Source organism: Trichoderma camerunense (genome assembly GCF_050948025.1).
Source record: "Trichoderma camerunense strain CBS 138272 chromosome Unknown V8C40scaffold_7, whole genome shotgun sequence".
Taxonomy (NCBI): Eukaryota; Fungi; Ascomycota; class Sordariomycetes; order Hypocreales; family Hypocreaceae; genus Trichoderma; species Trichoderma camerunense.
This window is the reverse complement of record NW_028145363.1, coordinates 687,101-708,989: the sequence shown is the minus strand read 5'-3', so window position 1 is coordinate 708,989 and position 21,889 is coordinate 687,101. Positions and strand designations below refer to the sequence as shown.

The window sequence follows — 21,889 nt, the reverse complement described above, 5'->3', positions numbered from 1 at the left end:
GCATCTGCAATAATTCGCCGTAGCCAAAATGGATGTCGACGACGTTAGTTATGCACGATAAATGAAGAAAATGGACTCGAGCTTTTTACAAGGACAACGTAAATCATCAAGTCTTTTTTTGAATCCAGAATCTAGAGATTAAAAAAATGAAGGCATTCAGCCTGTAATAAGCGGCCTTCGGGAGAAAGGCAAAAGACACACGTCAAAACCAATAGCTCTCAACCCATTTTCCTAGCACCACGCCCTATCAAAGCGCCACTCACTATGAGACAATCCAGTCCATCTCTCTTCTGCACGTCATAGCCCAAGTACAGCCCATGTACTCCCATAACTCACCAGATCTTGCGTGCAACAGAACAGCTCTGGGCCCCCCGTCCAGACTCCAGCCGGGCAAGCTCCACCGCGAAGGCACATGGCACCGTGACTTCAACGGATAGGCGAGGATTTTTTTTCTCTCAGTCGTGCTGCTTGCTCCATAACCTAGGCGCTTGCTACCATCGGACGCTAATCGGCGTTCAGGTTTCGAACTCTATGTAGTTACTCGGCCGGATCAAGGGAGTGAGACCAAAGGCGTGAGGCGTGAGGCGTGTGATTCTCAACTGGTGTGTGGTGTTTGTAAATGCCGTATATACATGTACCGGCCTTGCTCTCGGGTGTTGAAGCTGCTTCCTGTTCTGCTATGGAGCCAGTATCAAACGGTGCCGGGACAAGCAGCCCGAGTCTTTCTTCTCCCAGAGCGCACTTTCTTGAATCTTTGTTTCCACCACATCCTCCGTGAAGCCCGAGAAAAACATCTCTAGCATCAGAAGATCCTATAAAAGACAAAAAAGACTTATACAAAAAGATCCTTTGCTCACAAGGGGAAGCGCCGGAGCAAGCAACATGCCCATAGCACTGTCCCCTCCCTTCCGGCCAAGAAATGGCTTGACCAAGTTCACCAACTGCCGCCTCCTGCGCGGCGATAAGCTGGTCGAGGAGGATCTCTGGGTCAGCTCGCTGTCCGGCAAGGTTGTCAACAGCCAGGCTGCCTTTTTCGACGACCTCGTCCTCCCCGACCAGACCATCGACCTCGGCGGCCGCATCATCTCACCTGGCATGATCGATGTGCAGCTCAACGGCGCGTTCGGCTTCAACTTCTCGACGCTGCTCGATGACATGTCACAGTATGGCAAAAAGGTCAAGGAGGTGCAGAAGTTGCTGGTGCAGACGGGCGTCACATCGTACAATCCCACCATCACCAGCCAGAGGCCAGAACTATACCAGAAGGTGGGTCACCATGCATATATTTCTGTGTTCTATAATTATGTTCATTCTCATTTTCATTTGTGGTGGGGGGGGATTGCCTCGACCTGATATTTATTAGCTTACGCATGAACTGACTCTGGTGGCATTTTCATGTAGGCTCTTCCGTTCCTAGGACCGTCAGGGCACTTGCAGGAAGCCGAAGATGGGGCCGAGTCGCTCGGCGCTCACTGCGAGGGGCCGTTTCTCAGCCCGACCAAGAATGGCGTGCACAACGTCGACGTGTTGATAGAGGCGCAGACGTACGAGGATCTCGAGGCGTGCTACGGCAAGCACAATCTCACGCCTCGCGCCGAGGGCGACAAGATCCCCATCAAGTACATCACGGCGGCGCCGGAGCGCGGCCAGATGATGAAGCTGATTCCGGAGCTCACGGCAAAGGGCATCATCTACTCGGTGGGACACTCCGAGGCGACCTACGAAGAGGCGTCCAAGGCCGTGGGCCAGGGCGCGACCATGATTACGCACCTGTTCAACGCCATGCGTCCTCTGCATCACCGAAACCCAGGCATCTTCGGCGTCCTGGGCATCGCCGAGAGCCTGCCGCGGCCGTACTTTGGCATCATCGCCGACGGCATCCACTTACACCCAACCACCATCAAGATTGCCTTCAACTCACATCCCGACGGATTCATTCTCGTCACCGACGCCATGCACCTTGTCGGATTGCCTGACGGCGCATACCCGTGGACCAACGGTGACACAACGTGTAATATCGTCAAGGTGGGATCCAAGCTGCTCCTGGAGAATTCCGACACCATTGCCGGCAGGTAAGCTCACCACTCTTATTTTCTTTTGCCACTTCTTCGCCCCCAGCAGTTATCGCAGCACGTACACCGCAGGATATGCTAACATTAGAATCAACCCCCCCAGTTCCATCACCCTCCTCGAATGCGTCAACAACTTCCTGCAGTGGACAGGCACCGGAATTCCACACGCGCTCAAGGCTGTGACGGCGACCCCTGCTGCCATGCTCGGCTTACAGGGAGTCAAAGGATCGCTTGACGCTGGTGCTGACGCTGACTTGGTCATCTTTTCAGAAGCGAAGACGCCCGGCCAGCCCAACACTCTGGTATTGGACGAAGTGTGGAAGTTTGGCACCAGAGTTCACCGCGTCATCCACAATTTGTAGAGGGAACAGGAAGGTCAATTGATGGAATACTAATTTTGTCGATCCATTGACCGGATTGACGCCGACGGAAGACTGATGAATGAATGAACGAGTCAATGCATCTGACAGCTGCAGGAATTTAACACACAACAATAAGCATAACACCAAAACGAAAACCAAAAGGGACAAAGTTTTTTCTTTTATAACTTCTATAGATTGGGGGCTGTTTTTCTTGGAAATTGCAGGGCGTCATTAGCAGATCCGTGTTAGGCAAAGAACATTAAAATATCCTTGATATGAGTAAACATAAATCAGAAGATCTGGGGGCGAAAGTCTGAGGTGCGATTGGAGATTGGAGCATACGATTGGAGCATCGCTTTGTGCAAACTCAAGGGGGAGGCCCGTTCGGGTGCTCGTGCCTGGGAATGGACACGTCAGGTATTACTCGTCGGGTTTTCAAACCATGATACGATGTGCACAGCTTTTCCGTGCCAAGTGAGCTTAAATGACCGAGCCGACCCTCCGTCAGCTTTCTGCTTCAATGCCGCCGGATGGATCCTTGCTGCTTGTCTCTGACAGCTCTGGAAATTGCAAATTGCACGTGCGATCCTGTGACGCTGCGCGGGCCAGGCTCATGACCTCTTGGCGGCATTTGTGGAGGAGGCGAGTGTTTCTGTTAGCAAACAAATCGCACAAAGTACATCCGGGCCAAGCATCAATAGCATCGGACACCTCCTCTTTGGCAGGGCCTGCCCATGGGGAAAATGGCGCCAGACGATGGATGATACCGGACATGGAGTGACTGAGGCGAGTGCCGACCAACCGTAGGTTCTGGCTAGTGCGCGTCCCGTCTTTGCAACCGACCCCGGACTTTTTGATGAGAAGAGCTGAGCGGATTCCAGGAGTTGAAGTGGCAAGGCATGGGTACATGTACTTTAGGCGTCGGGGGGGTTGGAGGGCACATGTCGCACGTTCGAGAGTCGAGTTTCGGTGAGGAGATTGAGGTTTACAAAATCAAGTTGACGGTGACAAACAGATGTGGAATAGGAGGAGATAGAATGCACGTGGGTTCAATTATTAAAGAGATAGATATCTGATAGCACCTTAGCTTCAAGATAGCTGGAAGTGCCTATCTGCTTTGACAGCGACAATCAGACGACAGGCAAAGATAGCAGTGGATACGGCACAGCTCTGAGCCAGAGATAGCTGCGCTGATCGAGAGATAACGGACGGAGTGACAGTGTCAAATCACGCAGCAGCGATAGGGCTGATTTGATTGATGCCATTGATCGGAACGTTCCAGCCAGAAACTCGGCCATCAGGAACCGCCATGGTCCCCACGATGCTCCCAGCAGTTTGATGCAATGCAATCACTTCCAGATGGATGTCACCAAGAGCAACCTCGAGATGGGACACAAGACAACCTCCTCACTTGTCCCTGCAGTGCGACCGGCTCTAGTGGCCTTTGGGGCATCTCATAGCGGGCAGCCCCGCTGAACCATGGCGCTGCACGCGTTTTACCCCAAAGTCCCCGGCTTCTCACTTGGCTCTAGAGCGTCCTTCGGAGGGTCTCGAGACGCCAGCCCGCGTGCAGCTCCACGCTCCACCGCCCAGGGCCGGCCCAATGGCGATGGACGGTTGTCAAAGAGTCTGGCCGCGGGCATTTTGAATTTTCATTTGAATGCCTGCGCGAGCGAGAGCCAGAGCTTAAGCCAAAGCCGACCACCCCCCAGCGCGGTACAAGTGCGGGTTACCTTGTACTGTACGGTACTGTCCTGTACTTGTAGTGGTTGCGCCTCAGCGCCTCCAGCGGACGCAAGGCTCTGGGACCCCCCCGAAGCAACGTCCGGTTCGGTCCTATCGCTGCTGTCCCGTGCCTGGAAACTCCATCGTCTCCCCATCTTCATTTGCACTGCTTCTCCAGAACCTGCTGTGAACCGGCGTCATCATCGCTGCTGCGAACCGGAAAACCCTTGACCTCGACCTTTGCTCGCCTTTCTTCTCCTCGCATCCTCTTCCTCCTGTGCCTTTTGCTTTTTGTCTCCGTCTCGCTACCCTCCCAGCGGCTCTGCGACTCGATGCGTAGGTGCTGGGCTGGATGATGCCATGGCTGCCTTCAACTCCATGCCGGCCATGCCTGCTGCCCCTACAGCGCCCAACGATGCGATGGGGATGAATCACGGTCCGCCTCCGCCCATGGGAATGGATTCCTTTGATCCCGAACTTAACTTTCACGAGTCTCTACTGTATGTTGAACCCATTTAGCTGTCCTTTTTCTTGGGAGTAGCCGGGAACCGCTCTACAAGCCGTTCTCACCTAAGCCCATTTCCCCCCTCCCCCTTGAATTTTGCCACTGACTCTCAGCAACGCATGTAGCGACGGCAGCGCGCTGGCACCTCTCCCGTTTACGCCTTCGTACGAGTTCGACAACTTCGTCACCACCTTTGAAGATCCCTTTTCTTATTCGTCTCGCACGTTCGAGCCCATCACCAACCAGGATGCCGCGAATGACGAGGCATCTCCCCAGGAGCTGGACAATAAGCTCCTGGGCTTCTCTGACCCGATCATGCATGCGACCATAGTGGATGAGGCGGGAGCGTTTGCCGATCTGAACATGACGGCGGAGCTATACGGCATGTTCTTCGTTGCTGAGGATGTGTTTGGCGGGGAGAATACAGGCCGTCCGCTAGAGTTGACGTGCTATCGTCGGAACCTGTGGCAGTGCTCAGGGCAAATTACCTTGCCTCGCGCCGTGAACAACGTTATAGATGAACAGGGGCGCCAGACAGCCATTACGGAGCTATATGCGTCCATCACGGGCTTGGAATCGATTGAGGGGAAAGCCGCCGAAATCATCACAATACCGTGGAAAGGCGCAAATCCCCAATTAGAAGAGGCCAAGATCGCATCTGCTCCTCCCAATTTGACTCTTGACCTAAGCATTGGCCGAGAGATTGATGCCAACAGGGTCTCTCTGCCCGTCTCCTGGAAGAGACTGCAGTTCAAGCACGCCACCGCTAACAACGGCCGGCGGAAGGGATTGCAGCAGCATTATGTAGTCCAGATCAATTTGCTGGGCAAGACGAAGTCGGGAGAGATTATCAAAATCGCCGAGGTTCAATCCGGCCCGGTCATTGTTCGAGGGCGAAGCCCGCGGAACTTTGACAGTAGAAAGGACGTGCACCTCACCAGTGATAAGAAGCTAGAGAGGAGAAACACAAACAGCACGGACAATCCCACTCCCAAGGCGGAGAGAGACAATTTGCTGGCTTCCCTGCCAAGATACCCATCTGTAAGTGGCAGTTCCCTCAGCACGCCCCTGGCCCTGGCTGGAAGTGTGCTGTTCATACATGGGGTTCTATTTTCAGCATCAGGATACTAACATGACATGCCCAGTCGAATGGAAATGAATGGACTACTCCTCAGGCTGCACCACAGCCCAGCCAGAGTCCGCACCCAGCGAAGCGCATGGCTCTATCTCCTACAGTCTCGCTTCCACCAGTCCCGGCATGGACGACAGAAAACCCTACGGGCAAAGGCCCTCCACCGAACCATCGAAATTCCTTCTCACGGCCGCCCAATCCCACGGTCCCCATCACCCTTTCACTATCAGAGGACGAAAAGAGCCCCAACAGATCAAGTGCTGAGCTGCAGAGCCCACAGCTATCCAAAGCCTACCCAGCGAACGGCCAAAACGCCAGCAACAGCCCGGCTGAGGAAGCAGATCCTCTCTACGAATATTTTCCCCTTAGTGTTGATGACTGGTAAGATGAGACAACTACAAATATTGCCATTTTACGGTTTTGGAATCAGGAGACTAACTCTGCAACTGTAGGATGCCACCAGTCGATGCTGTATATAGGCCGCACATAGTCCACCACACCATTGCGCCGCCAGAATTCAAGGCTCAGCAGATAGGCCGAAAGGTCAAGCGCTACTTCACCGCCGATTAGAGATCGATGCCCGGTGTCATATCGCACTCGCCAGAACGCAGTGCTACCATTTACGGCGAATTTTGCAACGGGGACATGTTTTTAACGAAATCACGAAGGCTCCATCCCGACGGATCGCAGCATTTCATTGTATCATAGTGCAGAATCTTTCTTCCTACCTTGTCGTTGGGGAGCCCGTGTATTCAAGGGATATTTTTTTGTTTTTAAAGTCGCGGGCTATTTTTCATTATGCGACGACATGACTGGGACACAGCAGGGATATATATACCCAGGGGCTCTTTCTGGTTCTTGTGTTTTTTGTTTCTTTTCGTTTTTTTTTATCCCCGTTGGTATTTTTCTTTTATTCGAATCGTGGAGGGCATGGATAGTATGAGTGCAAGGCCGAAGAGAAAAAAATGTAAATCATTCGTTAAACATTACGGTGTCGATTTCTTGATGGTCCATGAAAGAGAAATGCTGTGCCTGTTTGTTATATATGGGCCGTTGTGTCAGTCTGTCTCGTCTCAAGAGTTTTTGTGATCGTTTTTTGAAGATTTGGCGTGTTCGATTCCTCATGTAATCTTCAGAGGGTGATGAAATGCCCAAAGATGGATTTTGCCTGAGACTCGATCACAAATATCCGAGTATGTAGGTAGATAGGTAGGCCTTAAGCATGAGGAAATAGGAAGAAATGGTATAACAAAGAGAGCTCCGAATAAGGACCTCGGGAGGCTTTAGATCAAGTGGCAACGATTTTCTCGATCACACCATTAACGCTGCAATCACACCAGGAGTGATGTGAAAAGAACAAGTTTAAAAAGGAAGAAGAAGAAAAAGGAAAAGACGAAAATAAAACATGAATCGCGTACAAGCACGCTCACATGCGATGAAACGTAGCCGCGATCCAATTTTTTCTCTCTCTCTTGATTCCCATGTCCAGGACCCCTAAGGTTCCCGCTTTTAGCTGGCAGCATCTCGGGCGTGCATTGCATCGGACACTTTTTTACTTTTGTCCCGTGGTTTTTTTTTTTCCCCTTTCAGGTGATAGTATAATTCGAAATCGGGAGATGGTATGGCATGATGTATGTAGGCGAATTGTTCGATGGCAGCGTAGCACTCGTTTGGGGCTTCAATCTATGTTTGTTATTTGTCTCGGCCGATATACGGCACAGCGAGCGTGATATGCCTTGTATCGTTGTATTGCAGATGATGCTTACTTTACCACCTTTGTGGACGCGTTTCCGGCTCGTTGGATGCTACTCTAGCAGGGCACCTAGTTGCAATTGTCAGATGCCAGAGTCGTATCGAGAGATTTTTCAATGTCATCTCCCCAGAGAGAGACAATAAGAAAACTCTGTTTATTGGAATGTGTTTCTCATCGCGTGGTTCAAGTTGTCGTTATTAGTGGCCAAATAGTATGATCATCATCTCGCTTCGGATGGACGGCAAGCCATGGGCAGAGTATCCACATTTCGCATCATACGTGTGTGTGCCAGTTTCGGTCCGGTTATGTGATATGTATGCCGAGCTTCAAAATGTAAATCCTATTAGCTATGAGAAACATAAAATAGGACATCTAATGAGGATTGAATAGAAGAGGCGTAATGGGAGAGGAATGAGCAAGTAACGTAGCAGTTCTTATGAGACATCACTCGGAGGAGACTGTTCCAGACTTTGGATGCAAAAAAGGAGAAGAAGACAGATTCAGGGTAATCACGACATTTAGACATCCATTGAGTGACGACCGATGGAACCCCTCTTGGACTGTGAAGAACAGAAAGCCGGCAATGGCAACCAGCGTCATCTTGACCAAGGCTCCGAGAAAGGGGGAAAGGCAACGATCCACAGGCAAACGAAACCATGTTGTTGTTCAGCTACCAATCCACGTTACGCATGTCGTATTGCCAAAAAGCCCACGTGGTTCAAAGAAGCTCTGCAATACCATCCCCACGACACAAAATGAAACAAGAAAAGAACAAATCTGAAAAACGCAACAGCATACAAAACAATCTTAAAACCTTACCAGCAATCACCACCCACGACCTCAAATCACATATCCTCCCCACGCATCCCGAATAAGACAAAGCCTCCCCAATCGTCCCCCCACGCATCATCATCAAGTAAAATGGGGGTCCCCAAGCACACATCCCAACCCCATCCCCATCCCATCGCCAGCTCTCTTTGACCGACAGTACAGTAGTCCCATCGGCCACCACAAAAAATAAGCTTGTATTAACACATCCCTCCATGTCCCCTTCCCCCAAACTTTCGGGAACCCCCCTGCTGTCCCCCCAAATAACATACCCAAGAAAAACCAGCAAATCGGAATCCCAAGCGTGGCCTGGACGGAACAGCAAAAAAAAAAAGAGGATACCAAGGGGAGGGGCGGGAATGTCATCTCTTCCCAGCGATGGAAAATCGGCTTCAGCTAGTTTTGGGACTAATGATGATGGGAGGGGGGGTGTCTGTGTCTAGACTGGATTTGCCTAAACGGGGCACTTTGATTGCCTTTTAACCGCTGTCTTCTTTTTTTGTTATCAAACGACGACGACGACGACGGACTTGATTTAAATTGATAAAAAGTACCTTGGAAGTACCATTGGTTTGGGTAGACGATCATGTATGACGTGCATGTCTCGGCTGTCAGACTTGACGCTGGGTATGCGTGCGTGATGCGTGCCACCCTAGAGCTCGATGACGATAAATGTCTTACTACACACTTACAGAAGAAACACACAAGGTAACATGATGAAAGGACAATAAGTTGACACACAGCCAACTGTCAATGCTCATAAGTCTTTTGATGTTTTAATCTTTTTGCTAACCCTTTTTTGTATTTCTGTGTTGTGGTATATATATACATCATTCCAAGGCTCCTATTCAAAAACCCAAAAAGCGTCCAAGATCCTACGTGTGAATAACGAGAGAATAATAAAGCGAGAGCCAACCAATTCTAAAACTCCATGATTTCGTGTTCCTTTTTTGCCGTCTAAGCAGTAATGGCATTCTGCTGAACAGCCTGCTGCTCAGGGTTAGGGGTCAGCCTGTCGGTGAGGTGGGGCTCAGGGATGCGGGAGGCCATGCGGTCCGGGACCAGGTCCGGCGACACGGAGCGGATGGGGTACTCGGTGGCCGGAGTGGCCCGGAGAAGACGAGAGGTGGTAGGCTGAGGAGCGTGGATGGTAGGGGAGGAGACCTCTTCCACCTTGGTCTGGGGGATGGGACCATTGCCAGTGCGGACCTTGGACGGCAGGATCTGCTCGAATCCGGCGTCCATGGCCACCTTTTCAATGCTCTTGAAGTACTATACAACTTGAGTCAGCCTATGTTTGTAGATAACAAGATGAGATGAGAGAGTTCCTTACCTTGACAGTCTTGACCTTGAGTTCGGCAGTGGCATCCTCATCAACCACAATCATGGGGTGAGGGTGAAGCTGCAAGCTGGACAGGGTCCACATGTGGTTAACACCCTCCTCAATGCACTTCTGCAGAGCAAGCGACTTGCGCTGGCCCAGGATGATGACGACAACCTCGCGGGCCTCGAGGACGGTCTGGACACCGACGGTCAAGGCCATGCGGGGCACCTTGCTGATGTCGTTGTCAAAGAAGCGGGAGTTGGCCAGGATGGTGTCATAGGCCAGAGTCTTGACACGGGTACGACTGGCCAAGCTGGAGCCAGGCTCGTTGAAGGCAATGTGGCCGTCCTCACCAATACCGGCGAGGAACAGGTCAATGCCGCCAGCTCTCTTAATAGCATCCTCGTAGGCGACGCACTCGGCTTCCAGGCTGGGTGCGTTGCCGTTGAGAATGTGGACGTTGGAGGGGTGGATGTTTACATGGGAGAAGAAGTTCTTCCACATAAAGGTGTGGTAAGACTCGGAGTGGTCGCGGGGAATGCCCACGTACTCATCCATGTTGAAGGTGATGACATTTTCAAATGAGACCTAGCATGATTTCATTCATTTAGCTACTTGGGGTCCAAGAAGCTTTAGATGCTGTATTTTTGCTTACCAGGCCGGCCTTGTACTTCTCAACCAAGATCTTGTACACGCCTAGAGGGCTGGAGCCAGTGGGCAGGCCGAGCACGAAGGGGTTCTCGGCAGTGGGGTGGAAGGTGTTGATACGGTCGATGATGTAGTTTGCGACATAGGCGCTGGCGCCGTTGGCATCGTCACGAATAATCAAACGCATGGTGTTTGACTGGAAGAGGGAAGAGGACTAGTGTGGGGGAGAGAGATAAAAGATGTGAGTGTTATGAGGGGCGGGAGAATGGATATACAGGCTCTCCGGGGAGGTCGGAGTAAGAGGAGATTTGAAGCTGATTCTGGGGTCGAGTATCAGGAAGAGGATAAGAAGATGCTTGGACTCGTTAGATTAGAGAGGAAGAAAAGAAGAAACTTTTTCTAAAGAAAAGAGGGAGGGCAGGACTACGGCTCCCATGGCTTAAGAGAGCCCAGTTTGTATGGAGGGGAGGAGGGGCGCCCCTTCAAAGTGAGCGACATGCAACTCTGCCAAAAGCCGCCCCAGGTTCCTGAATCGGAAGAGCGCTTAACGACACACTTGACACAAAAGTAAGTCATCGCTGGGTACCTATGGGTAACGGCCATTGGCGACACATGGGCAAATACAGCAGAGTTACAGCCCAACGAACGGAACGGAGACTGCGGGAAGAGCGTCTGGGCTGGGGGCGTGTTTCTGCCACTCGAGGTGACGGGCTTGTACTGCACTAACATCGAAAGTCGCAGCGGCAAACTAGCACGCTTTGGAGGTGCCATGTGAGCGGCGCTGGGAATGTTAGTGGGCCGGACGATTGAATGATGTTCGGTTTGGGTGTGCGAGAAAAAAAAAAATTGGTTCGATGGAACGTCACTGCATGCTTCCATCGGTCGGTTGCGCGCCACTTTGGGTCCCCGTAACTGATGGACGTTGGTGGTGGGGAGGGTTTCAATTCTTCTTTTGTCTAAGACAGCCCGGCTCCGTTCGAGTTTCCTTACGGCCGCCCGGTATATCCAATTGCTTTGCCGTGCTCCGTATTCGATACTATACCGTAACCATCGCTAGGACCACAACATAGCGATAGTGCCTCCAATGCGAGTTGTTGCATCGCGGCATTGCAAACGGGGCGACCCTTTTTTCGTGACGTCTATAACGGGCAATCCAGCTCACGCCCGTTTGCCGCTAGGGCAGCCAATCATGAGGCTCGCCCGACTCGACATTTTGATCATCTAAAACAGCTCCCCTTGTAGACTAATAGTGGTAGATGGAGCAGAGCCGTTCCATGTCTCATTACTCCGTCTGGTGGATTTTCCCATCGCCCAGAGGTCTCATCAATAGTGGCAACTGCCGGATCGGTGGTACGTGACAGAGGATTGACGGACTACCTGCCTATCCATAACAGCAGCACGGCAGTACAACGTTTGAGGTTTAGTTGTTCACGATGGATCGCATCAGGTGAAGAAGAATCTCCTTCGGCCAATTATGGGCGGGGCCATGTTGCCTGCCAACCGATGTTCGACGACGTCTTGTTCAATGTTGCTGGCCGGCCGTCTCGTGGCTTCAACGTTCCCAGAGATGCTAAGCCCAATCAACAACCCCCTGGCATGTCGAGATTCAACACTGGCCACTCATTCACGACTGTGACCCCAGGCCGTCGTGCGACTCGTCTCCTGTTTGCAAACTCTTACTCCATCGTGATGCGAGTATTGTCTCATGTCATCTCGTCTCATCGTCCTGATGCTGCCATGTATCCACGCCGAGACATCGAGGCAACATTGATATCCGCAACGGGCACCGTAACACAGGAGGTTTGGCGAAGTGGCTTCTTCGTTATACGAAGCACGGTGCAGGTAGTACCATCGAGATTTGTATGCATCTCTTTGCGACGCTGGCCGGGTTCCAGATCCATGCCATGCCAGAGTCAGATGCCTTCTCAGCTGGTGACTTGTTGTTAGCCGAGACTGGCTTGCAATATTACTCGCGTTTGCACAGGCAAAAAGAGCGTCATGTTTCGTTCAGGCATTACGGCTCGAGTAAGCGCTTCCATGGACGAGGGTTAGACGATCTTATGAATGCACAGATGGCTTCGGATACAAGATACCGCCGATGCTACGCTGGTCCGTCCGGAATGCATACTAATCTAGTAGGAGGAAAGGTGATGCACATGCTTATCCGGGCGATCTAATGTCGAAATGCTACAAGTTCAACCACGGCCGTTAGATGAGGTTGCACCTGATATCAAATTATCCTATCAGGTGCAGCTCGCTATCTACAATCTCTGCATTAACCCAGTGCCCAGGGCTGGCTTGGCCCTGCGAGGACGATATAGGAAGGCGACTGCAGCCGAGGCAGGATTAAAGTTGGGATTGGGAGGACGAGTGTTTCGAGATCGAGGCTTAGCGTTTGTGCTATATGCGATTACCACTTTCTCTTGCTGGACGCATAAGGGACAACCTTGCGGTCACGAGGGTGCATGGATGGACGCATGCCTACAGGCACTCCTTGTTCGATGGACGAGTACAGCATAGTAGCTTTCATGTTCCCATCAATCTTATCGCCGGCCGCGAAGCTCACCCCACGAGAATGCAGACACGCCTCTAGCTCTGTCCAGGTTCTCGACGAAGCTGAGCTCACCGGAACCAACAGTAACAGTAACAGTAACAGAGAGCATCGTAGCTATGTGGCTTCTTGGCAGACGGAGCGCCCCCATAGAAGGACCCCTAAATGGGGGCAAAAGGCAGCGAGAGAGAGACATCCATAGGCAGCGCTGAGTGAGTTGGAGACCAATGTTGGAGACTGAATTGGAGAGACATGGGGGTTGCATGCTATGAGTTGGTGGTTGGGGCTTTCTGCGCCACAGGGAGATTTTGGCTGCATGTACTTTGTACTCCGTACTATCGAACGAACTGTCCCCCGTAACACGACGATGGGGCGGCTCTTGGGAGACTGACAGGCCCGGAAATCACTATTGATTGAAATGGAACAAGTAAGGTTGAAAATGACATGAAATGGATGCGGTGGATCATGGCTTCGATTGCAGGCTGTGCGGAGCTGTGGCTGGTGGGCTGTACCCGCCACTAATGGATTAATGGATTGATGGCCCGCAGCTCACATTGATTGCATTGGATCCAATTTGACTAGGTGATCAACATTGATTGATTAAGCTGACTGGCTGATTGATTGGACTGATTGATTCTTCAGTTGAGTTGCACCATGTACATGGACACTTCCGCTGAGCCGCCAATATGTGTATCAATTCCGCAGGTTCCCTGTACCTGTACCTGTACTCCGTACTTTGCTCCGCGCCGTTGCATCTCTGCAATTTCAGGCCATCAGCACGCCTCCAAATCGCCGGACCCAATGGCAAAATTTCCCGGCCAGCTGGGCCAGCCCCCCCTGTCCATCCCGCGCCTAGTCGCCGTCAAAACCTCCACGCTACCAACGCTCCACCGCAACGTTACAACACCACAAACCTCTTCACTTTCTGCTCGACTTCCAACAGTCTACAGCACCTATCCTTTTGCGTTGCCTCTTTGTCTTGCCTGGCCTCACCTTGCCTTGCCCATCCCATGCAGCGCCACTCCCTCTACGAGTACTCTCCACCCGCTAACGGCTTCCCCCTTGGCTGGCCCCCCTAGAATGGAAGCGTCGCCCGCACCCAGAAGCCCTCCTTTTACCAAGGTTGATCTCGTCGAACGTCCCTTTCCCTTTGGGCCGTCTCCATTGTCGCATGCGCTGCTGTGCCAAATACGGGCAAGTATGGAGTACACGCGCCACTGCGCTGTTGACTTGCTTCGTAATGCTGCTGTCTTGCGAGTGAGCGCGTGTCCTGCGATAATTATTGCTTCCAGACAGAACGCCCCGATGTGACCCCCATCCCGCCCATTGACTTTCTCCCCCTTTGCTCGCCCTTTCGCAGCATACGAGAACTGTCTGTACTGTACAGCTACGACTACTTGTACAAGTACCTGATCTTCTGCCAGTGCGTGCCCGCTGAAAGCCAGCCATTGATCGGCTCCACCGTGCCGTGCGACGTTATTTTGGTTTCCATTGTCTGGTCCGGCGAACAAGCTCTCGGCAGTCTGCATACGAGAAAAGCTCCATCTAGCTCAAGATCGCCTTGTCGTCGCGCAAGCACGGGGCATGCCCTGTAACCTTTCGAGGCACACGCCTTCTGCTGACTGACCTGCCACCATACCTGTACATTACATTACATTGGATTGGCAAGGCCCGTTAGCTGGTTACCTTTCTGTCGCTCACCTTGTTGTGGCCATCCGGACGCTGCCATTCGCCGGCCCTCCGCATATCCATCCGACAACTCAAGGGAGACCTACCACCTATACGGACTACTCCGTGCCCAACCCTCGACCTGGCTGGACGACCGCATCTCTTTTTTCCCCATGCGACCCTCTCTCGACCCTCTTTCTTCTCCCCATTGCCAGCTGTGAGGTGGCCGTTGCCCGAGATTGCATCAGCACGGGGCAGGTTCCATTCCACTTCCCCTTCCATCGCTTCTTCTACTACCTGGTAGTTTTCTCCCTCGCTGCCTTCTGTTGGTCCACGGCCCTTCTGTTGTTGCTGCTGCTACAGATCCATCAGTCCCGCGCTCCCGAGTCGTGCCTGTCGATCGGGTCCCAAGCCTGACCTCGTGTTTGGACGCCTTGTCTTGCATTTACCAAGCAAAGATACGGGTGACCGTCGCTTTCCCCCTTGTTGGCGTGGCAGAGTACGGTCCGGCTTTGTACCTCTCGATTGTTCGGCGCTTCTTTTGCCGCGATCACACCTCCACCATCACCCTCGTTACTTTCTGGCTGGTGACCTTTGCTTATACCACATCCTTGATGCCCTACAGTCTCCATACTTTCTTATATCAGCCTCATCTCGCCCTAACCTCATCCGACTATCTTGTTCCTTTCGCCTCTTTTCTCCTCTGCCTTGCCTACTCACGCTAGGTCCTTAATATCTTTCAGCAATGTCACAGTTCCGGAAAGCATTCATGGCCGCCGTCGTCAAAAGCTTGCTTAGGGGCAAGTCCCTGATACAGGCCATCTTGTCCTTTTGGTTATGGAGCAATAAGAAGAGCAAGGAAACAGACGGGCAGAAAAAGACTCTTCAGCAGTTCCTAAAGGATGCCGAGGCCGCGCTGGTCGGTCCCATCAGCGGTGATGGCCTGCAGGAGATTTCGATGAACTTGAAGAAGCAGATCCTGGAGGGGCTCAACGCAGATTTGCAGTGTATGCTTCCTTCATACAGCCACCAACTTCCATCAGGTTCCGAACGTGGACAATACTTGGCCTTGGACGTGGGAGGATCGACACTAAGAGTTGCCTTGGTGGAACTGCGAGGACGCGGGACAGAATCTGGAAGCGCTACTGAGATTGTGAGCATCCAAAATTACAAAATCACCAAGGAGGTCAAGGATCTGGAGGGAATCGCCTTTTTCGAGTGGATGGCTGCGCGTATTACCGAAACGATCCAAGGCACGCTCAACAGACAACACAGTGCTGAGGATCCGCTGCCTCTTTCTTTGGCGTGGAGTTTCCCCATCGAGTGAGTCCTTTTTCTCCCCATTCAGACTGATTTGTGCCTAAAACTGACATTTTCCAAAAGCCAAACTTCGCTTGGTGGTGGCAGACTTGCAGCAATGGGTAAAGGCTTTTTGGCCGATATTGGCCTCGTTGGACAAGATCTAGGAGACATCGTCAAGACTGCCTGCAAGAACCAAAATCTTCACGTCGAGCTCAAGACCATTCTGAACGATTCAAGTGCCTGCTTGCTGTCAAGAGCTTACTCTCACTCGTCGACACGATTTGGCCTCATCTTGGGTACCGGTGTCAACATCGCTGCCTATCTGCCCGTCTCAGCTATTGGCCGAGTGAAATTCGGCGAACGACCAGCCGGCTGGTTCGATGAAGCTTCTCATGTCATCGTCAACACAGAGCTCGGCATGTTTGGATCCAAGATCTTGCCCCTGACTCGATGGGATAAACAGCTTCTCAAGGAGCACCCCAGACCCGATTTCCAGCCCTTGGAGTACATGACTAGCGGCATGTACCTTGGCGAGATTGTCCGGTTGGCCTTGGTAGAGGCCATTCAGACGACTGGTCTTCTGGGCGGTATCGTCCCGCCCGCTTTGACTGAGCTTTATTCTCTCGGCACCGAAGTCATCTCCTTAATAGAGGGGTAAGTAGCCTTTGCGTTGGATTGATGATTTGTCAGCCTGTAGCAAAACTAACATGTTTGCCCATCTAGTGACACCACTACGGACCTATCACAGGCCATCAGCATCTTTACTGAAAAGTACCCTTCAACTCACACTCCCACTGTTGTTGACATGAGCGCCATCAAGGCCATTGCATCATTCGTTTCTGTGCGTTCAAGCGCATTGATTGCCTCCGCTGTCTACGCCCTCTGGGATATTCGCCTGGAAGGTGATGAAAAATTCCTGTCAACCCTTCCTGAATCCTCTCCCCTTCGATCCAAGGTCGAAGACGACATCAAGATGGAGAAGACTACCGTTGCGTTCAATGGCAGTGTCATTGAGCACTACCCCGGCTACTTGGCTAGTTGCCAACGATACATCAATGAGTTGATGGAAGGCAACGCATCCGGCCTGCCAAAGTTCATTGAGCTTGTTTCCGCCAAGGAGAGCTCACTGACAGGAGCTGCCGTCGCATTGGCGTGCGTAAACTCATGAGAAGAAGAATAAAACCAACGAAAACCGAAAACCAAACATTCTTTTTCGAGCTTGTCTAAGAGAAAGTGCGTGTGTGTGTGCGTGTGTACATGTGTACGCAAGGACATGATACCTGGGATGATGTGTTATGTTTACTGGGATATACGGGGTATGCGAAGGTGATGCATACGTAGAGGCGCCGGTTTCAGCATTGCTTCTTTCTTATCTGGCGCCACTGCCGGGGTTTTCTTTTACTGTTTATTTTTTCCCCACTACACACTCTTATTCACTGTTTTCCTTTCTCAGTTGTATGTTTTGATTCCTTGTAATTTTCTGCTTCTGTTCTTTTTATTTTATTTTTTCTTTGTTCTTTGTGGGCGATGGTTATAGTCTGGAGCATTTGACGGTACGCTGCTGCAAAGAGCGAATGTTGCGTCATGTAGATTCAAACAGCAACAACATGTATATATTGCATTGCATGTCCTGGATCAAAAGAAAAGCATTACATTACAATCTTGACCACTGTGTCTGTGACTGCCATTGTTTATTTTTTATTCTTTCAATAAAGGTAAAGTATTATTAAGTCACCTTAGAGACATGTTGACAATGGCACTGCTCTCGTATCGTTGGAATTCTGGGGGTTGGGCCATGATGATGAGTGACGTTGGGCCTATAAAAAGTAACATGTCTTCAATGTTGTTTTGTGTGCCTCCCGCGTTGCTGCTCCCGATACTATTTTGAGAAGCTGTCGATGGGCGTGTAAAGTGGATGCTCCCGTGGGCTGGCGCGCCCAAAGTAACGATACGACTCTCAGGGTCCCTCTCAGCCCGCATTTTGCGTAAAGTGCAAAGTACCGTGTACTTCGTCAAAGTCATGTGACAGCCTGCCTACTTCGCGTAAAGAGGCTAAGGAGCGCGTCTGGCCACAAACAAAGGCAAAGGCGCCAAGGATTCAGGCGTCGGGCTACGTCAATCTTTCACGATCATCTTTTTTTTCCTCCTTACTCTCCTTTGTCAAATAATAGCTTGTGCAAACCTTGTATAGTAGCTCTTTGCTGCTTCTATCAGCCACAGAAAAAAGAGAGAGTCGACTTGTGTTCTTGGAGATACCGCCGCAGTTTCGCAACATGGCTGATGCTGAGGGCATCTTCAGCGAATGCTTCATCGCATTCGTTCCCAGCGCGCAGCTGGCTCCGAAACTAATCAGCAGTGTACGTGTGCTAACCTGTGGTCTTTACTACAAGCCTGAATCCTTGTTTCGCATTCTAATCTTTGTCATTAAAAGCTCTCGACTATTCTAACGGAGAATGGCGCCACAACAGTCGAATATCGACGCGATGGATCCATACCAATTGACCGAGTCACGCACATCGTCTCCAACACGATTGACTTCCCGCAGTACATCGACTCGCAGGCGTACATGATTCCGGTTGTCAACACGCACTGGATCACCATTTCAATATCTCGGCGGAAGCAGGCGCAAGTACGGCCGTTTTCGCCTGATCCCCGCATGATCTTCTCCGAGGTTGTCGTTACGTGCGCGGACCTGCCGCAGATGGACAAGGAGAGCATCTTGGGGGCGACTATGGCGCTGGGAGGGCAGGAGTCGAAGGATGTGGGCAGGCTGACTACGCACGTCTGCGCGCTGTCCATGGACCATCCTAAGGTTGTGGTTGCGATGGGGAAGGGCTGGAAGGGCAAGGTGGTTTTGCCGCACTGGTTCGATGATTGCTTCAAGTTGGGAAAGAGGATCGACGAGGGTCCCTACCTTCTCCCTGACCCCGAAATCTTGAAAAAGGACCCCGATGAAGAGCTCGACATTCCGTCAAACAACAACTTGGTCGGCGCATCATCAGCAAACCCTGAGTTTATATCTTTGTCCGACGGAAACTCGGCCAGACCACCCGTTACCGTCTTCCAGGACAAGCTCATCCTGCTCGGTTCCGACCTAAAGATAACACCCCGCCTCGAGAAGGCTTTGAAGGATATCATCGTGTATGGTGGTGGTCGGTTGGTGGAGGATGTGGAAGAGTGCACTACCTTGATTTGCCAGTACCGAGACGGCGAGCAGTACGTGAAAGCCTCTCAGGCTTGCAAGGAAGTTGGCAATTTGTCCTGGCTCTATTTCCTCATTGTTCACAACGACTGGACTTCACCCCTGCGTCGCTTACTTCATTACCCCATCCCTAGAAATGGCATCCCAGGGTTCAAGGATATGCGCATCACCGTATCCAACTACGGTGGTGAGGCCCGCATCTATCTCGAGAATCTCATCAAGGCTTGCGGCGCCGAATTCACCAAGACTATGAAAGCGGATAACACCCATCTCATTACTGCTCGCAACTCTAGTGAAAAGTGCAAAGCTGCTCCTGAATGGGGGATCACGGTGGTGAATCATCTCTGGGTTGAAGAATGCTACGCCAAATGCGAAATCCAGCCTGTCAACATTAAAAAGTACAACCATTTCCCTCCTCGAACAAATCTGGGCGAAATCATCGGACAGACCTCTTTCAACGAGTCTCGGCTGAGAGATTTGTTTTACCCCGGAGGCGAGGAGAGCATGTCCCCGAGAGCGAAGAGAAAGAGAAAGATTCTGGAGGCTGCTGAAGACAATGCTTACTCACACGGTCCTGCGGAGGGCGTGGTGATTGGCGAGGTAGCGCACGGAGGGGACTCAGACACCACCATGCAGGAAGACAATAGCGAGGAGGATAGCATTCCGTCAGCTGCTGCTGCAAAGAAGGGTCGGCGTACTACGCAACAAGTTACGCCAGTAAGATCCCGACCTGGCAAGGAAAACGTGACGCCTGTTGCCAATTCCAGCGGTGGACGTAGTGCCAAAGCAAAGGCCATGAACGTGCTCTCAACTATCGCTTCGGATATTGCGCTCTATGAAAAGGAGAAGAAGAGAAATACCAAGCCAGGAACTCCATTTGGTGGCAAACGAGCCGCAGAGCTAGTAGAAAAGGAGAAGGCTGAGAGTGCGAAAAAATCAACGAGCCATAAAGATGACGCAGATGACGAAGACCGCCCGGCAAAGAAATCGCGGCCGTCTCTACCTGGTGTCGAAATGCGCGTTATCCTAACGGGATTTACGAGATGGGTGGGCAACCAGAACAAGGAAGATCAAGATCGGGTGAGTTGCAACTGTTTTCCTCCTTTTGTTTTTTCTATTCCTTTGCCCCGGCCGATCAAGTCGCATTACTAACAGTATATCTACAGAGAAAACTCCGCGATCTCGGTATTCAAATTGTCCTAGAGGGTCAACCTTGTGACTACCTAGCCGCACCACATGTTGTGAGGACGGTCAAATTCCTGTGTGCCCTGGCCCGAGGCCCTACCGTCATATCTTCCACCTTTATCGAGAAAGTTCTCGAGACTGGCAAGCTTCAGGACGTGGACGACTTTATCCTCAAAGACTCCGAAGCCGAAGCCAAGTACGACATTGACCTCGAGAGGTCCGTCAGCAGGGCCAAGGCTCACCGCGGCAAACTCCTTCGAGGCATTCCCATCTTCTGCACGGACAAGATCAAGAATGGACCCAACAGCTATCGCCTTATAGCAGAAGCCAACGGTGCCATGTTCATGATTTATCGTGCACGAAGTGGATCGAACATCAAGCCAACTACTGCAGAGCAAGACAACTTTGCGCCTCCTGAGCCGGTCTATCTTCTTAGCGGTTCCACCCCGGAGGAGAAGCAGCTGTGGCCACGCTTCAAGGACATGGCGGAAAAGGGCCATATGGAGCCGCGGGTGGTATCGCCTGACTGGCTTCTCGACGTGGCAATGGCACAGCAAGTGCGATTCGATAAGAAGTTTCTGCTCGATACAGAATAGGACATGTATTTACGCGGAGGCAGTGATGACATCTTTGAGTGATGCAAGTATATGACGGAGTTTTTGGAAGGGTGGATTGCGGAATCATGGTTGGTGTTGGGTGGATAGTTAATAATAGCCTTGCTGGGGATGGGAGGACAGTATGTCCGGCTGCGGTTTGTAGCCTGTTGCTCTGTGCTCCTTCTAAGTTAGGTAATCCCCTATTTTAGAAGAATTTGACACCGAGAGAGTCTTCGGAGCCGAAGATTTGAGCTTTGCCCCGTTTGACCAAGATATTCAATGCCTTCATGAGCACTTGGTTGTCCATGCCATGGAACTCTGTCATGTCTTGATTAGCATAGGCCAGACTAGAGCGACATGATTTGATGCGAGAAGATCTCTCTTGGTTGAGACTTACCTGTTCCTCTGGTGTTTTCTCCCTCTGTCAGCTCATACACAGTCAAAACGCTTCCCTTTTGCGCCGTCTCTTCCACAAAAGCCTCAACAAGAGCAGCCCACTCCTCCGGTTTCCGCCAATACAAAAACACGACATCGCCGCCAGCAGCAGCAGAAGATGAGGTGTCAGCGGCGCCATTGCTTTCGCCGGGGCGGAGAAACTCTGTGCGGCCGTCCTTGCGCATGAAGTCGAGGACCTCGCGGATGTCGGGCGGAGACAGGCGACGATCGATGCCGCGGTTGAAGAAGAGGTCCGAGTCAGCGGCGGCGGATATTGTTATGCGGAAGAGGCGGTGGTGGCGGGCGTAGGCGAGGATGAGGGCGGACCATTTTGTGAGCTGGGCGTGGTGGATGGTGATGTTTGTTTGGCGGGTGAAGAAGGCGGGGAAGAAGTATTCGCGGGGGAAGGGGAATGAGGGGGATGAGGATTGTGGTTGGGGTTGGGGGGGTGGTGGTGATGTTGTGGTGGCCATTTTGTATGTGTGAGGTATGAGATGAGTGATGAGAGTATGAGGATGAGTATGAAGGTGTGAGTGAGTGAGATGTGTGTGGTTGGTGGTGTTTGTATGAGGGATTGGATAAGGGCCTTGAACTATAAGGC

The 21,889-nt window shown here is 51.6% G+C and overlaps 9 protein-coding genes across 9 annotated transcripts; 6 read left to right on the top strand and 3 right to left on the bottom strand.

Moving 5' to 3' along the window:
• Window positions 1-882: 882 nt before the first annotated feature.
• V8C40DRAFT_286676 (N-acetylglucosamine-6-phosphate deacetylase) lies at window positions 883-2,804 on the top strand (the record flags this gene model as incomplete). Its single annotated transcript, XM_083222556.1, has 3 exons — window positions 883-1,266; window positions 1,402-2,072; window positions 2,176-2,804. The coding sequence occupies 3 exons, from the start codon at window positions 883-885 to the stop codon at window positions 2,432-2,434; spliced, it is 1,314 nt and encodes a 437-aa protein (XP_083074179.1). The 3' UTR covers window positions 2,435-2,804.
• Window positions 2,805-3,779: 975 nt separating this feature from the next.
• On the top strand, window positions 3,780-6,270 carry V8C40DRAFT_242620 (NDT80/PhoG-like DNA-binding family protein). Its single transcript, XM_083215256.1, has 3 exons — window positions 3,780-4,659; window positions 4,790-5,705; window positions 5,810-6,270. The coding sequence occupies exons 1-3, from the start codon at window positions 4,520-4,522 to the stop codon at window positions 6,179-6,181; spliced, it is 1,428 nt and encodes a 475-aa protein (XP_083074178.1). The 5' UTR covers window positions 3,780-4,519; the 3' UTR covers window positions 6,182-6,270.
• Window positions 6,271-7,274: 1,004 nt separating this feature from the next.
• On the top strand, window positions 7,275-7,698 carry V8C40DRAFT_242616 (uncharacterized protein). The gene has a single exon (XM_083215255.1). The coding sequence runs from the start codon at window positions 7,423-7,425 to the stop codon at window positions 7,690-7,692; it is 270 nt and encodes an 89-aa protein (XP_083074177.1). The 5' UTR covers window positions 7,275-7,422; the 3' UTR covers window positions 7,693-7,698.
• Window positions 7,699-8,395: 697 nt separating this feature from the next.
• V8C40DRAFT_203265 (uncharacterized protein) lies at window positions 8,396-8,853 on the bottom strand. Its single transcript, XM_083212010.1, has one exon. It carries the CDS (start codon window positions 8,741-8,743, stop codon window positions 8,462-8,464), a length of 282 nt encoding a protein of 93 aa, XP_083074176.1. The 5' UTR covers window positions 8,744-8,853; the 3' UTR covers window positions 8,396-8,461.
• Window positions 8,854-9,133: 280 nt separating this feature from the next.
• On the bottom strand, window positions 9,134-10,964 carry V8C40DRAFT_242612 (glucosamine-6-phosphate deaminase). Its single transcript, XM_083215254.1, has 3 exons — window positions 10,357-10,964; window positions 9,711-10,289; window positions 9,134-9,649 (listed from the first exon to the last, which is right to left on the bottom strand). Exons 1-3 carry the CDS (start codon window positions 10,534-10,536, stop codon window positions 9,335-9,337), a joined length of 1,074 nt encoding a protein of 357 aa, XP_083074175.1. The 5' UTR covers window positions 10,537-10,964; the 3' UTR covers window positions 9,134-9,334.
• Window positions 10,965-11,469: 505 nt separating this feature from the next.
• Window positions 11,470-12,521, top strand: V8C40DRAFT_242609 (uncharacterized protein). The gene has a single exon (XM_083215253.1). The coding sequence runs from the start codon at window positions 11,853-11,855 to the stop codon at window positions 12,294-12,296; it is 444 nt and encodes a 147-aa protein (XP_083074174.1). The 5' UTR covers window positions 11,470-11,852; the 3' UTR covers window positions 12,297-12,521.
• Window positions 12,522-15,163: 2,642 nt separating this feature from the next.
• V8C40DRAFT_203179 (hexokinase family protein) lies at window positions 15,164-17,241 on the top strand. The gene is made up of 3 exons (XM_083212009.1): window positions 15,164-15,891; window positions 15,952-16,524; window positions 16,594-17,241. The coding sequence occupies exons 1-3, from the start codon at window positions 15,314-15,316 to the stop codon at window positions 17,036-17,038; spliced, it is 1,596 nt and encodes a 531-aa protein (XP_083074173.1). The 5' UTR covers window positions 15,164-15,313; the 3' UTR covers window positions 17,039-17,241.
• Window positions 17,242-17,889: 648 nt separating this feature from the next.
• V8C40DRAFT_242602 (BRCT domain-containing protein) lies at window positions 17,890-21,269 on the top strand. Its single transcript, XM_083215252.1, has 3 exons — window positions 17,890-18,227; window positions 18,302-20,152; window positions 20,239-21,269. The coding sequence occupies exons 1-3, from the start codon at window positions 18,144-18,146 to the stop codon at window positions 20,851-20,853; spliced, it is 2,550 nt and encodes an 849-aa protein (XP_083074172.1). The 5' UTR covers window positions 17,890-18,143; the 3' UTR covers window positions 20,854-21,269.
• Window positions 20,908-21,842, bottom strand: V8C40DRAFT_203166 (ESCRT-II subunit protein VPS25). Its single transcript, XM_083212008.1, has 2 exons — window positions 21,251-21,842; window positions 20,908-21,171 (listed from the first exon to the last, which is right to left on the bottom strand). The coding sequence occupies exons 1-2, from the start codon at window positions 21,759-21,761 to the stop codon at window positions 21,059-21,061; spliced, it is 624 nt and encodes a 207-aa protein (XP_083074171.1). The 5' UTR covers window positions 21,762-21,842; the 3' UTR covers window positions 20,908-21,058.
• Between the last annotated feature and the right edge of the window lie 47 nt (window positions 21,843-21,889).